The 15,472-nt window shown below is 53.0% G+C and overlaps 1 protein-coding gene across 1 annotated transcript in view; it reads left to right on the forward strand.

Moving 5' to 3' along the window:
• The window catches only part of PDIA5 (protein disulfide isomerase family A member 5), a 44,294-nt gene that overhangs the window by 7,554 nt on the left and 21,268 nt on the right, over positions 1–15,472 (forward strand). The window contains exons 2-11 of the mRNA XM_077273311.1: positions 5,550–5,676; positions 6,815–6,902; positions 7,351–7,434; positions 7,771–7,816; positions 8,008–8,161; positions 8,812–8,879; positions 9,624–9,715; positions 10,703–10,774; positions 12,298–12,434; positions 14,131–14,198. Of these exons, the coding sequence (XP_077129426.1) occupies positions 5,550–5,676; positions 6,815–6,902; positions 7,351–7,434; positions 7,771–7,816; positions 8,008–8,161; positions 8,812–8,879; positions 9,624–9,715; positions 10,703–10,774; positions 12,298–12,434; positions 14,131–14,198 (936 nt within the window). The remainder of the gene's footprint in view (positions 1–5,549; positions 5,677–6,814; positions 6,903–7,350; positions 7,435–7,770; positions 7,817–8,007; positions 8,162–8,811; positions 8,880–9,623; positions 9,716–10,702; positions 10,775–12,297; positions 12,435–14,130; positions 14,199–15,472) is intronic.

Below are 15,472 nucleotides of genomic sequence, written 5' to 3' on the forward strand. Positions count from 1 at the left end.
TGCATTCCTCGAGGGCCGCCAACAGGTCCTGTTTTCAGGATTTCCTTAGCATTCCACAAGGTGCTGGAATCATTCTGTGCAGGTGATTAAATTATCACCTGTGCAATACAAGGAAATACTGAAAACATGACCTGTTGGCGGCCCTCGAGGAATGCAGTTTGACACCTCTGCATTAAAGAAAACCTGTCACCTGAATTTGGCGGGACCAGTTTTGGGTCATATAGGCGGGTATTGCCTTGCGCAGGCGTGTTCTCCAGAGGACAGAGAATGAACTTCAATCCAATATTGCGGCCAGCATGCAGCCAGCGGGTAAGGAAAGGGTGAATCAAACACCTGAAAACCCCGCCCATATGACCCAAAACCGGTCCCGCCAAATTCAGGTGACAGGTTCCCTTTAAGTGATCATCCAGGGGCCGAGATCACCTCCCTGCCGCGTCCCGGTCACACAGATGAGACTGCAGAGCATCGCACAATCCTCCATGTTCTCTGCTGATCTCTCCTACCTGCACCGATACATTGTAGCAAACTGCAGAGCTGCGCAGTATCCGGGTGCGTGCTCACTGTCAGGATCTGCTGTGCTCTTGGCGCTGCCGAATGTCCGCACCATTTCTGCACCTATTGTGCTAATTAGTGGACACACATTTACGTTTTTTACATGTGCAGATTTTCCTCATTAATGCAAGTCTATGGGGAAATGCGCGAGCGTCTCTGCAAGAGAAATCGGCGAGCTGCGGATCAGAAAGACGCGATTCATGTCAGCGTCCACGGTGATCGGCCGGCGCCCATACATAGTGGACGCGGGGTTTCTAGAACCGACGCTGATAAATACGCTGCGATTTCTGGTCACGGCCTCGTACCCGTCCTCCACATGTTGTCAGTCACTGTTCCCATTCCATGACAGCAAGCAGAGGAGACAATGGGGAATGTGAAGCAAACAGAGAACAATGCCGAAGCTTCACACCTCGTGTCCCTCCCTGATTGGCTCTTGGCGTCTGTCACTGTCAGCAAATCAAGGGTTAAACAATCTCCACACCCAAAGCAATTACCTCCTGTCCGACAACACCCAACTCTGCCGATAACCGGCGACTAATAGTGCACACATAAGTACCCGATATCCCCCTGATATTACACCATATGTGACTGATATCAGCCCCCTCTTATAACGCTCCAGTACTGATATAACCCCAGACATTACACCATATGTGACTGATATCAGCCCCCTCTTATAACGCTCCAGTACTGATATAACCCCAGACATTACACCATATGTGACTGATATCAGCCCCTCTTATAACGCTCCAGTACTGATATAACCTCCAGACATTACATCATATGTGACTGATAACAGCCCCTCTTATAACGCTCCAGTACTGATATAACCCCCAGACATTACACCATATGTGACTGATATCAGCCCCTCTTATAACGCTCCAGTACTGATATAACCTCCAGACATTACATCATATGTGACTGATAACAGCCCCTCTTATAACGCTCCAGTACTGATATAACCTCCAGACATTACACCATATGTGACTGATATCAGCCCCTCTTATAACGCTCCAGTACTGATATAACCCCCAGACATTACATCATATGTGACTGATATCAGCCCCTCTTATAACGCTCCAGTACTGATATAACCTCCAGACATTACACCATATGTGACTGATATCAGCCCCTCTTATAACACACCAGTACTGATATAACCCCCAGACATTACACCGTATGTGACTGATATCAGCCCCTCTTATAACGCTCCAGTACTGATATAACCTCCAGACATTACACCATATGTGACTGATATCGGCCCCTCTTATAACGCTCCAGTACTGATATAACCCCCAGACATTACATCATATGTGACTGATATCAGCCCCTCTTATAACGCTCCAGTACTGATATAATCTCCAGACATTACACCATATGTGACTGATATCAGCCCCTCTTATAACGCTCCAGTACTGATATAACCCCCAGTATAACGCCCAATCAGCGACCGTTGGGGGATAAATCACATTTATGGGACAAATGAGATAACGTTTTTATTTCAGACCTCAGAAGCTGCAGATCGAGAGTCCGGACATATTGTCGGTTGTGGGATCTGCACCGTTAGATGTCACATTACTGACACCAGGAGCCTCCTCAGGCCGAGTCCTCGTCCCACCACATTACTGACACCAGGAGCCTCCTCAGGCCGAGTCCTCGTCCCACCACATTACTGACACCAGGAGCCTCCTCAGGCCGAGTCCTCGTCCCACCACATTACTGACACCAGGAGCCTCATCAGGCCGAGTCCTCGTCTCACCACATTACTGACACCAGGAGCCTCCTCAGGCCGAGTCCTCGTCTCACCACATTACTGACACCAGGAGCCTCCTCAGGCCGAGTCCTCGTCCCACCACATTACTAACACCAGGAGCCTCCTCAGGCCGAGTCCTCGTCCCACCACATTACTGACACCAGGAGCCCCCTCAGGCCGAGTCCTCGTCTCACCACATTACTGACACCAGGAGCCTCCTCAGGCCGAGTCCTCGTCTCACCGCGTTACTGACACCAGGAGCCCCCTCAGGCCGAGTCCTCGTCTCACCACATTACTGACACCAGGAGCCTCCTCAGGCCGAGTCCTCGTCCCACCACATTACTGACACCAGGAGCCCCCTCAGGCCGAGTCCTCGTCTCACCACATTACTGACACCAGGAGCCCCCTCAGGCCGAGTCCTCGTCTCACCACATTACTGACACCATGAGCCCCTCAGGCCGAGTCCTCGTCTCACCGCGTTACTGACACCAGGAGCCTCCTCAGGCCGAGTCCTCGTCTCACCACATTACTGACACCAGGAGCCTCCTCAGGCCGAGTCCTCGTCTCACCGCGTTACTGACACCAGGAGCCTCCTCAGGCCGAGTCCTCGTCTCACCGCGTTACTGACACCAGGAGCCTCCTCAGGCCGAGTCCTCGTCTCACCGCGTTACTGACACCAGGAGCCCCTCAGGCCGAGTCCTCGTCTCACCACATTACTGACACCAGGAGCCTCCTCAGGCTGAGTCCTCGTCTCACCACATTACTGACACCATGAGCCTCCTCAGGCCGAGTCCTCGTCTCACCGCGTTACTGACACCAGGAGCCTCCTCAGGCTGAGTCCTCGTCCCACCACATTACTGACACCAGGAGCCTCCTCAGGCCGAGTCCTCGTCTCACCACATTACTGACACCAGGAGCCCCTCAGGCAGAGTCCTCGTCTCACCACATTACTGACACCAGGAGCCTCCTCAGGCCGAGTCCTCGTCTCACCACATTACTGACACCAGGAGCCTCCTCAGGCCGAGTCCTCGTCTCACCGCGTTACTGACACCAGGAGCCTCCTCAGGCCGAGTCCTCGTCTCACCGCGTTACTGACACCAGGAGCCCCTCAGGCCGAGTCCTCGTCCCACCACATTACTGACACCAGGAGCCTCCTCAGGCCGAGTCCTCTTCTCACCACATTACGGACACCAGGAGCCCCCTCAGGCCGAGTCCTCGTCCCACCACATTACTGACACCAGGAGCCCCCTCAGGCCGAGTCCTCGTCCCACCACATTACTGACACCAGGAGCCTCCTCAGGCCGAGTCCTCGTCCCACCACATTACTGACACCAGGAGCCTCCTCAGGCCGAGTCCTCGTCTCACCACATTACTGACACCAGGAGCCCCTCAGGCAGAGTCCTCTTCTCACCACATTACGGACACCAGGAGCCTCCTCAGGCCGAGTCCTCGTCTCACCACATTACTGACACCAGGAGCCCCCTCAGGCCGAGTCCTCGTCTCACCACATTACTGACACCAGGAGCCCCCTCAGGCTGAGTCCTCTTCTCACCGGACCCTTCTGTGATTTCACCTCCACTATTTGGCCTCTGGGAGTCTCTGTAGGGTTTCTTCTTGTATTTCTTTTTCGGATGTCAGTCTCCCCCAGAGCTGCTGTTCTGATGTGATCACCCCCCACCTTACAGATCTGCTGAGGATCCTCCAGAGGCTCTCACTAGGGCTGAGGTCAGGGGAGGGTGGTGTCCCCACCATGAGTCTCTCTCCTCTATGCCTGTAGCAGCCAATGACTCGGGTCTTCTGCAGCATGAGGTGGGACATTGTCAGTATGACGATGATATTCCTACTGACGGTGCGGTTCTTCTCTTTGTAACATGGAAGAATGTGGTCGGCAGAAACTATATGCTTCTTGAGGTCATTTTCACAGCTTCAGGGACCACCCGCTCCCCCCCCATGATTCCAGTCCAAAATATGACTCCTCCACCTCCTTGCTGACGTCACATCCTTGATCCCTGTTGTGACATGGTGGCGTCCACAACCATCCACTACTCCTCCTATCTGGACCACCCAGGGTTATACGGTGTCATCGGTAAACATGGCTGGTGTACAATCAGTCTTTATGTATGTCGGTGCCTCTGCAGCCATCTCTGCTTAAAGCTGCCGAACATTAGGATTATCCAATACTGCGGCATCTGGATGATCCCACACGTTCATGGACTCCAGATGCTCCAGCAGCTTCATTACCTGTTTCCTGCTCTGTAATGTATTTTAACAGCTGCTCTCTGAATCCTATGAATGTGTCTGGTAGAACCTTTTTCATTATGCCTTTATCTGCACAAACCTTCCTCATTATGCCTTTAGCTGCACAATCCTGTCTGTGCTCTGTTTCAGCCACAAGGGTAAGTATCTGTGAAATATTTAATGCTCTCATATCTTTTCCGAGGCATTGCACTATGTGACGCTCTTTGGCAGCAGAGATCCTTTTTCTTTCCCATTTTCCTTGAGACCTGCAGCTGCTTAATAACGTCCTTCTTAAGGAGTTTTCTTTTAAATGGGCACCTGGCAACTAATTATGACAGGAGTCTTCGAATGATGTTAGTGATCCAAAGACCCCGAGACACAGACTGTTTGATATTGGAAATGGCCCTGACCGGCAGTCTGCAGGATACCTTAGGCGCGGGGTATATATCACTCACAGTGAGCGACTGTCAGCAGTAGGGATCCAGTCCTTATAGATAAATATATGAAAGTGTTGCACTCGAAGGGATGAAGTGAAGAAAGCAGATGTCTTTATGTGATCCAGAATATTAACATTTCGGCCCTTAAAGGGGTTGTCCAGTCTAAATCGATCACTCTGTGTGACTGCGCCCACTAGTCAGGTTCTGGCCCGCAGTACGTATAATGCATACATACCCTGCGGTCCCGGCTCAGACACCTGTGAGTCCTCGCTCTGCGCGCTCGGGGAATAGATAAGTCACTGAGTGACTGTAGATTTCTCGATTTGATCCGGGCATCCCCTTTAATTGGGACTTTCGTCAGAATGGTGCTGACCGCTAGGGTAGCTGTGGATGGGAATGTGGGTGCTGGTAACGCTGCTGGTGCTGTCCTATGGCCCATTGATGGCGCGCACCATCGTTGCGTTGTCACAGCGCTCCGCACCGTCCCATCCCCTGCTAGAGCTGCAGTGAGGACTGACACCAGGACTTGTATACCGGCCGAGGCGTCTCACGACTTCCCGCTCCTCTTACAGATCGTCTTCCCTTCCATCCTCCTGGCCTTAAAAATATCTCCGCTCATCGAAAAAATCAGCGATCACAAGGAGTTCAAGAAGCTGCTGCGCACGCGCAATAACGTGCTGGTGCTGTACTCCAAGTCAGGTGAGGAAGGGGCGAGGACTGGAGGGTGTCGGGGACCAGGCTGCGAAACCAAGAGCGAAACACTGCAGGCAAATTGTCAGCTCTGCAAAACCCAAGAATATACAGTCATCGCTAGAGGGAGCTCACTACATACAGATTTATACAGCCACCACTAGGGGGAGGTAGCTACATACAGATTTATACAGTCACCACTAGGGGGAGCTCACTATATACAGATTTATACAGTCACCACTAGGGGGCGCTCACTGCGTACAGATTTATACAGTCATCACTAGGGGGAGCTCACTACATGCAGATTTATACAGTCATCACTAGGGGGAGCTCACTACATGCAGATTTATACAGTCACCACTAGGGGGAGCTCACTACATACAGATTTATACAGCCACCACTAGGGGGAGGTAGCTACATACAGACTTATACAGTCACCACTAGGGGGAGCTCACTACTTACAGATTTATAGAGCCACCACTAGGGGGAGCTCACTATACACAGATTTATGCAGTCACCACTAGGGGGAGCTCACTACATGCAGATTTATACAGTCACCACTAGGGGGAGCTCACTACATACAGACTTATACAGTGACTACTAGGGGGAGCTCACTACATACAGACTTATACAGTCACCACTAGGGGGAGCTCACTACTTACAGATTTATAGAGCCACCACTAGGGGGAGCTCACTATACACAGATTTATGCAGTCACCACTAGGGGGAGCTCACTACATGCAGATTTATGCAGTCACCACTAGGGGGAGCTCACTACATGCAGATTTATACAGTCACCACTAGGGGGAGGTAGCTACATACAGATTTATACAGTCACCACTAGGGGGAGCTCACTATATACAGATTTATACAGTCATCACTAGGGGGAGCTCACTACATACAGATTTATAGAGCCACCACTAGGGGGAGCTCACTATACACAGATTTATGCAGTCACCACTAGGGGGAGCTCACTACATACAGACTTATACAGTCACCACTAGGGGGAGCTCACTACTTACAGATTTATTCAGCCACACACAGTTTTGCTCCTATTGACCTCAACCTCTTGGCAATGACATCTTTTTCTTGGAGTGCTCTGGTCAATAAACTTTATTATTAATGTTCCTTGTCTTTGGTTTTGTAGCCCAAGCTGCTGAGCGTCCGCTGAAGTTGCTGTCAGATGTGGCGCAGGATGTTCGGGGCAGAGCCACTGTATCATGGATTGACTGCGGGTAAGATGCCGGCTGTTGTTTGCAGCATTTACCACCAGCATCAAGGAACCCTCCCCGTGTGTGTTTGGGCACCTGAGGTCACATGATGTCTTATACTCCAATCACATCCAGAGCTGCATTCATAGTCCTTCTGGTTTCCTTCCTTCAGGTTACAGGACATTGTGTCTCCTGCTGTATCGCCTGATATAAACGCTACATCTGTGGAGATGCAGCGCAGCAGAACATGCGCCCCCTGGAGGGACGCCTGCACATTTTTTAATGCAGCTCTGGATGTAACTAGTGTTTTAGGACATGACACAAAGAATAATTAAACATAATTAAAGCAGAGTTACTCTTTGATACATGGAGGTGACAGTGTGATTGCAGCTTTGGTGGGGACTGGGGTCTCAATCTGTGATGGTTTGGGATGTGTTCGCATCGTTTACCTTTTTCTTCTCGATATTTCCAGCGACTCGGAGAGCAGGAAACTGTGTAAGAAGATGAAAGTGGACCCCAGTGCGAAGACGGACGGCGCGGAGCTGCTGCACTACAAGTCAGTACACTGCGGCCTGTGCGCGGACACTCGATTGTGACACCCCGTCCCCCGACTGTGACCCCCCCTGTCCCCCGACTGTGACCCCCCCTGTCCCCCGACTGTGACCCCCCCTGTCCCCCGACTGTGACCCCCCCTGTCCCCCGACTGTGACCCCTGTACCCCGATTGTGACCCCTGTGCCCCGATTGTGACCCCTCTCCTTATAGATCGCCCCTCCCTTGTCTTCTCCCTGTAGATCTGTGCTTTTTTACACATCAGCCAAGCTGAACAAGTGCACCTGTAGTGTAAAGCACGGAGGAAAGCTCCAGAGTTTACACTCGGATTTGTTTTGCAGGGACGGAACTTTCCATACAGAGTACAACAGACCGGCCACATACAAGGTAAGTGTCCGGGACCCCCAGCATCTGAGCAATAAGAAATGTCCCACGGGATGGTCCCACATCACTGCTGAGAGCGGCGTGACTGGCGGTTGTGGGCAGCGCACTGGCGGCTGTCACCCAGGAATTTCTGTGCTAGATTATCAGACGTTCCGGACAATCAGTCGCCTCTATATCATGTCTCCTTCCTTCAGTCCATGGTGGCTTTTCTGAAAGATCCGGAGGGGGCTCCGCTGTGGGAGGAGAATCCAGACGCCAAAGACATTGTCCATATCGATAGTGAGAAGGATTTCCGGAAGCTTCTGAAGAAGGAAGATCGCCCCCTGCTGGTGATGTTCTACGCCCCGTGTGAGTGATATGTCAGCTGCTGCCGTCCCCTGTGTGTGATGTGTGGAACGTTGATCAGCAATCTGTGTCTTCTCTATGTCCTCTGACGCTCTTATCTCCCCTGTCTGCTTCTCCTCTTCTCTCCTTTCCCCTTTTCTCTCCCCTCCTCTCCTCTTTTTTTTTTTTTCTCCTTTCCTCATTTTTTCTCCCATCTCCTCTCTCCATTTTCATGTTGCTCCTCTTCTCTTTCCTCTCCTCGCCATTTTCATGTTGCTCCTCTCTCCGCTCCTCTTTTCGCTATTTTCATGTTGCTCCTCTTCTGCCATCTTCATGTTGCTCCTCTCCTCTCCTCCTCTTTTCGCTATCTACATGTTGCTCCTCTTTTCGCTATCTTCATGTTGCTCCTCTTTTCGCTATCTACATGTTGCTCCTCTTTTCGCTATCTTCATGTTGCTCCTCTTTTCGCTATCTTCATGTTGCTCCTCTCCTCTCCTCCTCTTTTCGCTATCTTCATGTTGCTCCTCTTTTCACTATCTTCATGTTGCTCCTCTTTTCGCTATCTTCATGTTGCTCCTCTCCTCCTCTTTTCGCTATCTTCATGTTGCTCCTCTTTTCGCTATCTTCATGTTGCTCCTCTTCTGCCTTCTTCATGTTGCTCCTCTTACCTGCAGGGTGCGGGGTGTGTAAGCGGCTGATGCCGGCGTACCAGCAGGCGGCCTCCGATCTGAAGGGCAGCTATGTGAGTACTCTGCAGTGCAGGCGCCGTGTCGTACTGGTTGCGGGGATAGTTCTACGCTCGCACAGGACTGTACTGATGATATGAAGCGGTCAGTGGCGGGGCATCTGTGGGGCTACCCCCGGCCTGTGGCGGCTCTCGCTCCGGACACTGATGTCCTCTGACAGGTGCTGAGAAGCAAGTGTGAATGGTCCTGACAGCTCGGCCGCCGTCCTCACCAGAGGCAGCAATAACATCCTACCGCCATCTCTGCCAGAAGTAATAGGATTACACCAGGGGGTTCACACGGAAGTAGATGTGCAAAGGTGGTGCGCCTGCCCACAGCCCTGCACTGACATATGACTACAGGTCCCAGCATGTCCTATCAGCTGCAGTACAGGAAAAGCGGTGACCCAGGTCTGCGCTGATAGAGCAGATCGTTGGCTCAGGAAAGAGCGATTCTTCTAAATGCAAATAATTGTCCAATCTTTAGTGAATAAACTCGTGATGTGTAAATCTGTGCCGGACTCCAGACCTCCTCACCGGCGTCCTGTAGTCAGAGGCTCATCGAGCAGCCGATGGGTGTGATACATTGTATCAGATATTCTAATACACAGGATTACCAGCACTGATACATTGTAACAGACCCACAGCCAGATGAAGGCAGAGTCAGTGTGACAGGAAGCAGAGATCCGGGGATGATGAGCGATGGCGGATAGGACGCTGCAGACGATAGATCTGATGTAGGTGATCATCTCCCTCCCGCAGGTCTTAGCGGGGCTGAACGTCTTCCCTCCAGAGTTCGAGAGGCTGAAGGAAGAATACAGTGTGAAGGGCTACCCCACCGTGCTGTACTTCGAGTAAGTGCTCCTGTAATCTGGTGAATGTGAGAATCGCCTGCAGCGGGGGAGCGATCTATCCTTGCGGCCCCAGGCTGTCATAGCCTTCGCAGCCAAAGCCCCCCCATCCCGGCTGTCATAGTCCTTGCGGCCCCCCCGGCTGTCATAGTCCTTGCGGCCCCCCCGGCTGTCATAGCCCTCTCGCCCCCCCCCCCCCGGCTGTCATAGCCCTCTCGCCCCCCCCCCCCCCCCCCCCCCGGCTGTCATAGCCCTCTCGCCCCCCCCGGCTGTCATAGCCCTCTCGCCCCCCCCGGCTGTCATAGCCCTCTCGCCCCCCCCCGGCTGTCATAGTCCTCTCGCCCCCCCCCGGCTGTCATAGTCCTCTCGCCCCCCCCCGGCTGTCATAGTCCTCTCGCCCCCCCCCGGCTGTCATAGTCCTCTCGCCCCCCCGGCTGTCATAGTCCTCTCGCCCCCCCCAGCTGTCATAGTCCTCTCGCCCAAAACCGGCTGTCAGTCCTCTCGCCCCCCCCCCGGCTGTCATAGTCCTTGCGGCCCCCCCCCCGGCTGTCATAGCCCTCGCGGCCCCCCGGCTGTCACCCCTGCATTTACAGACTTATACATGACTTCTGAGGCCAGGTGTCCACGATCTGGAAGTAGCAGCGTATGGTCGCTGCGTCCATAGGGCTGCCGTCCAGTGAACACATGCGGATTTAAACAATTCACGGCATCCAGTACATTCTATTGATGTAATTTCGGTTGCGGAGACTCGCGCCTCTTCAAGAGAAATGTACGTGCTGCAGTCTGGAGAGACGCGCCGCATGTCAGTGTCTGCAGTGAGCCACAGGTGTCTGGACACATAGTGGACATGGAATCTCTAGAAATCCCTCCACTGTACGGTAACATCTGGACACTGAGGGTCGGACGCTGCATAAATACCCAGCATCAAAACTGCAGCGTTTACTGATCGTGGGAACGTTCCCTAACTCGTAAATTTTTATTTGTTTTCAGAAAAGGAAAGTACAAGTTTAATTTTGAAAAGTACGGAGCCACAGCCAAAGACATCGCCGACTGGCTGAAAAAGTGAGTAGAGTTACGTGAATGTCATGAGGTTCCCGGGGGAAGAGGGGCCACAGCTAGGGACACCCCGGCGGGAGGGCTCGGCAGCAGGTATTGTAGGGGCACCCCGGAGGTAGGGCTCGGCCACAGGTAGGGCTTGGCGGGAGGGCTCGGCCGCAGGTACTGTATGGTCGCCCTAGAGGTAGGGCTTGGCGGGAGGGCTCGGCCGCAGGTACTGTATGGGCACCCTGGAGGTAGGGCTCGGCAGCAGGTACTGTATGGGCACCCTGGAGGTAGGGCTCGGCAGCAGGTACTGTAATGGGCACCCTGGAGGTGGGGCTTGGCGGGAGGTACTGTATGGGCACCCTGGAGGTGGGGCTTGGCGGGAGGTACTGTATGGGCACCCTGGAGGTAGGGCTTGGCGGGAGGGCTCGGCAGCAGGTACTGTATGGGCACCCTGGAGGTATGGCTTGGCGGGCTTGATCCGCCTCAGTTACTGTATGGGCACCCCAGCTGGAGGGCTCGGCAGCAGGTACTGTATGGACACCCCGGAGGTAGAGCTTGGCGGGAGGTACTCTATGGGCACCCGGGAGGTAGGGCTTGGCTGGAGGACTCAGCAGCAGGTACTGTATGGGCACCCCGGAGGTAGAGCTTAGCGGGAGGTACGGTATGGGCACCCTGGAGGTAGGGCTTGGTGGGAGGGCTCGGCCGCAGGTACTGTATGGGCACCCTGGAGGTAGGACTTGGCAGGACGACTCGGCAGCAGGTAGTGTATGGGCACCCTAGAGGTAGGGCTTGGCAGGAGGGCTCGGCCGCAGGTAGTTGCACCCCAGTAGGAGGGCTCGGCCGCAGGTATGGGCCACTCTGGCGGAAGGGCTTGGTAGTTGATGGGTTACAATAGAATTGCTGACAGTCTGGCAGATGCCCCTGGGTTTTGCTGTTGTTGCTATCGACCTCACACTCCCCTCACAACACAATACTGTGGTTTGCGGTTTCCTGAGTTGAGCTGATGACAGAACTGTAGACACAGAGCCAAGCACCAACCACACGGTGATTGTGATTTCCTCATCTGACAAGAGCCAGGCTTCACTGACAGCCCGCAGCGGCCGCCATGACATTGCTGATTGCCCGCAGCGGCCGCCGTGACGTCGCTGATTGGCCGCCGTGACGTCGCTGATTGCCCGCAGTGGCCGCCGTGACGTCGCTGATTGCCCGCAGTGGCCACCGTGACGTCGCTGATTGCCCGCAGCGGCCGCCGTGACGTCGCTGATTGCCCGCCGTGACTGCGCTGATTGCCTGCAGCGGCCGCCATGATGTTGCTGACTCCCTCTGCTCGTCAGAACTGGTGTGTGAGACGCAGCATTTTTAAGAAGCCTTCAGGATCATAGAAGCACACCTGGCCATCTCCTGGTTCTCGTGGCCCCTTATGATGCCGCCCTCCGTACATGTCCATGGCCGTCGCCTGTGTCCTCCTCTTGCACTGTGTGGTGCCAGTGATGCCAGTCTGTACTTCATTAACCCATGCAGTGCTGTCCTTATTATTCCAGCCCTGAAGCTCCAGCGCCTGAACAGCCAGAAGTGCCGTGGTCGGAGCAGGACAGCGCCGTCCATCACCTGACCGACGCCGACTTCGATCAGTTTGTGCAGGACCACCCGTCTGTGCTCGTCATGTTCTACGCCCCCTGTAAGTCTCATTCATTTAATGCCTTTCTTATTGTGAGTCTGATGCCATCCTGCTTTCTCAGACTCCTGAACGGCGGCGATGCCCAGACATACGGCTATAGCAGCACAACCTGCAAACCTGTATAATAAATCCCATAAGTTCCAGTCCTTTGTGGATCTGCTTTCTCTGTGCAGAAGTGACGCCTCCTTGTTCTCCAGCGCGAGGACAGAAGCCGCTGATCTCTTGGGGGGGGACATGCAGGAATAAGGGGGGGGCACATAGTTTTACTCCACTTGTTAGAAAGCAATTTTGGTAATCTTTTTTCTTTCTGCCGTGAGTGGAGATCACTTTGTGACATGATTGCGGCTCCATCATGTAAAACGCTCCGGAACGAGAATCCTGCAATTTCCAGCAGAAAAAAATAATGTTGATTTGTGCTTTTCATGAAACGTTTCATCTGCCGGAAAACTCAGGAAATTCTCTGCAGCCCGAGCCACACATCATGTTCCCTGCCGAGACTGACACACCTGTCCTGACCCAGTAAGTTATCTGCTGAGGGTTTGTTACAATGTAGCACTGCTTGGTAATGCCTCAGTCCTTGTGTAACAACCCCCAGCGTGAGAAGTAATGGGAGTTGTGGTCTCTGATCATAAAAACCAGAATGTTCCCATTCACTGACAGCAATCAGAGATCTGGAATGAGGAGAATCGCCCCTTGGGTGCACTAGGAGGTTGGAGACGGTTTTTGGTGCAGATTTGCTTTGTTTCTGCCGCTCCGCGCTCCTGTAATCTGCTGTGTGTGACTGCAGGCGCCGCTGCTCTTACATCTATTTCCGTGCACAGATAAAGACTGAATTGCCGTTAATGAGGCCTCGACCGGCGCTCGTGCTGCGGAATCAAGGATTCCTTTACTGCAGAGGAACAATAATTCTGCCTCTCCATTTTTAACTCCGCGTGCCGCTACTGGTATCCCACCCATGAGGCGGCTGCATGAAACTAATGATGCAGAATATAGCGGAGCGCAGCGTCCTGTCGAGTGCCGCAGCGTCCTGTCGAGTGCCGCAGCGTCCTGTCGAGTGCCGCAGCGTCCTGCCGAGTGCCGCAGCGTCCTGCCGAGTGCCGCAGCGTCCTACCGAGTGCCGCAGCGTCCTGCCGAGTGCCGCAGCGTCCTGCCGAGTGCCGCAGCGTCCTGCCGAGTGCCGCAGCGTCCTGCCGAGGGCCGCAGCGTCCTGCCGAGGGCCGCAGCGTCCTGCCGAGGGCCGCAGCGTCCTGCCGAGGGCCGCAGCGTCCTGCCGAGGGCCGCAACGTGCTGGCGAGGGCCGCAGCGTGCTGGCGAGGGCCGTGGGGCAGAATTACTCTGCCAATGTTGGGGACAGAGCCGTGTAGTCCCCGCTCCGTGCTGCCTGCACTCTCACCCACTGATACATTCTGTGTAACATGAGGCGGAAGATTCGGTGACTGTCAGTCGGGGTCCGTGACCTACAGGAGACTGTCACACGCTCCAGTCCCCGCGTCTCCACCTTCCCATCATCCAACAACCTGACAGTAACTCAACAGCCCAGTAATAAACTCCGGAGCTCAGTGCTTCTGTCTCATCCTGGGAAAGTTACAGCCGACAGCCTGACAACCATTACTCCCCACTCAGTGATTTGTGCCGTATTGGTTGTCAGTCATCTCCACTGTGGCTCTGAGGACTGTCTTCTGTTTTTTTGCTTTAGGGTGCGGACATTGCAAGAAAATGAAGCCGGATTATGAAAAGGCGGCCGAAGTCCTGCGCGAGGAAAGTGTAAGGAAATCATGAATAGGGGTCTGCCCACCCAAAACCACTTCACACATCTCTGTGAATGGAGGCGTCAACCTGCTACAATGTGGCAAGGGCTCCTGTAATGTCTGTACACAGAGACTGCACCAGCAGAATAGTGAGTGCAGCTCTGGAGTATAATACAGGGTGTAACTCAGGATCAGTAATGTAATGTATGTACACAGTGACTGCACCAGCAGAATAGTGAGTGCAGCTCTGTGGTATAATACAGGATGTAACTCAGGATCAGTAATGTAATGTATGTACACAGTGACTGCACCAGCAGAATAGAGAGTGCAGCTCTGGGGTATAATACAGGATGTAACTCAGGATCAGTAATGTATGTACACAGTGACTGCACCAGCAGAATAGTGAGTGCAGCTCTGGAGTATAATACAGGATGTAACTCAGGATCAGTAATGTAATGTATGTACACAGTGACTGCACCAGCAGAATAGTGAGTGCAGCTCTGTGGTATAATACAGGATGTAACTCAGGATCAGTAATGTAATGTATGTACACAGTGACTGCACCAGCAGAATAGTGAGTGCAGCTCTGGGGTATAATACAGGATGTAACTCAGGATCAGTAATGTAATGTATGTACACAGTGACTGCACCAGCAGAATAGTGAGTGCAGCTCTGTGGTATAATACAGGATGTAACTCAGGATCAGTAATGTAATGTATGTACACAGTGACTGCACCAGCAGAATAGTGAGTGCAGCTCTGGAGTATAATACAGGGTGTAACTCAGGATCAGTAATGTAATGTATGTACACAGTGACTGCACCAGCAGAATAGTGAGTGCAGCTCTGTGGTATAATACAGGATGTAACTCAGGATCAGTAATGTAATGTATGTACACAGTGACTGCACCAGCAGAAAAGTGAGTGCAGCTCTGGGGTATAATACAGGATGTAACTCAGGATCAGTAATGTAATGTATGTACACAGTGACTGCACCAGCAGAATAGTGAGTGCAGCTCTGGGGTATAATACAGGATGTAACTCAGGATCAGTAATGTAATGTATGTACACAGTGACTGCACCAGCAGAATAGTGAGTGCAGCTCTGGGGTATAATACAGGAGGTAACTCAGGATCAGTAATGTATGTACACAGTGACTGCACCAGCAGAATAGTGAGTGCAGCTCTGGGGTATAATACAGGATGTAACTCAGGATCAGTAATGTATGTACACAGTGACTGCACCAGCAGAATAGTGAGTGCAGCTCTGGTGTATAATACAGGATGTAACTC

The sequence above is a fragment of the Ranitomeya variabilis genome, chromosome 7 (genome assembly GCF_051348905.1).
Source record: "Ranitomeya variabilis isolate aRanVar5 chromosome 7, aRanVar5.hap1, whole genome shotgun sequence".
In the NCBI taxonomy this organism is placed as follows: Eukaryota; Metazoa; Chordata; class Amphibia; order Anura; family Dendrobatidae; genus Ranitomeya; species Ranitomeya variabilis.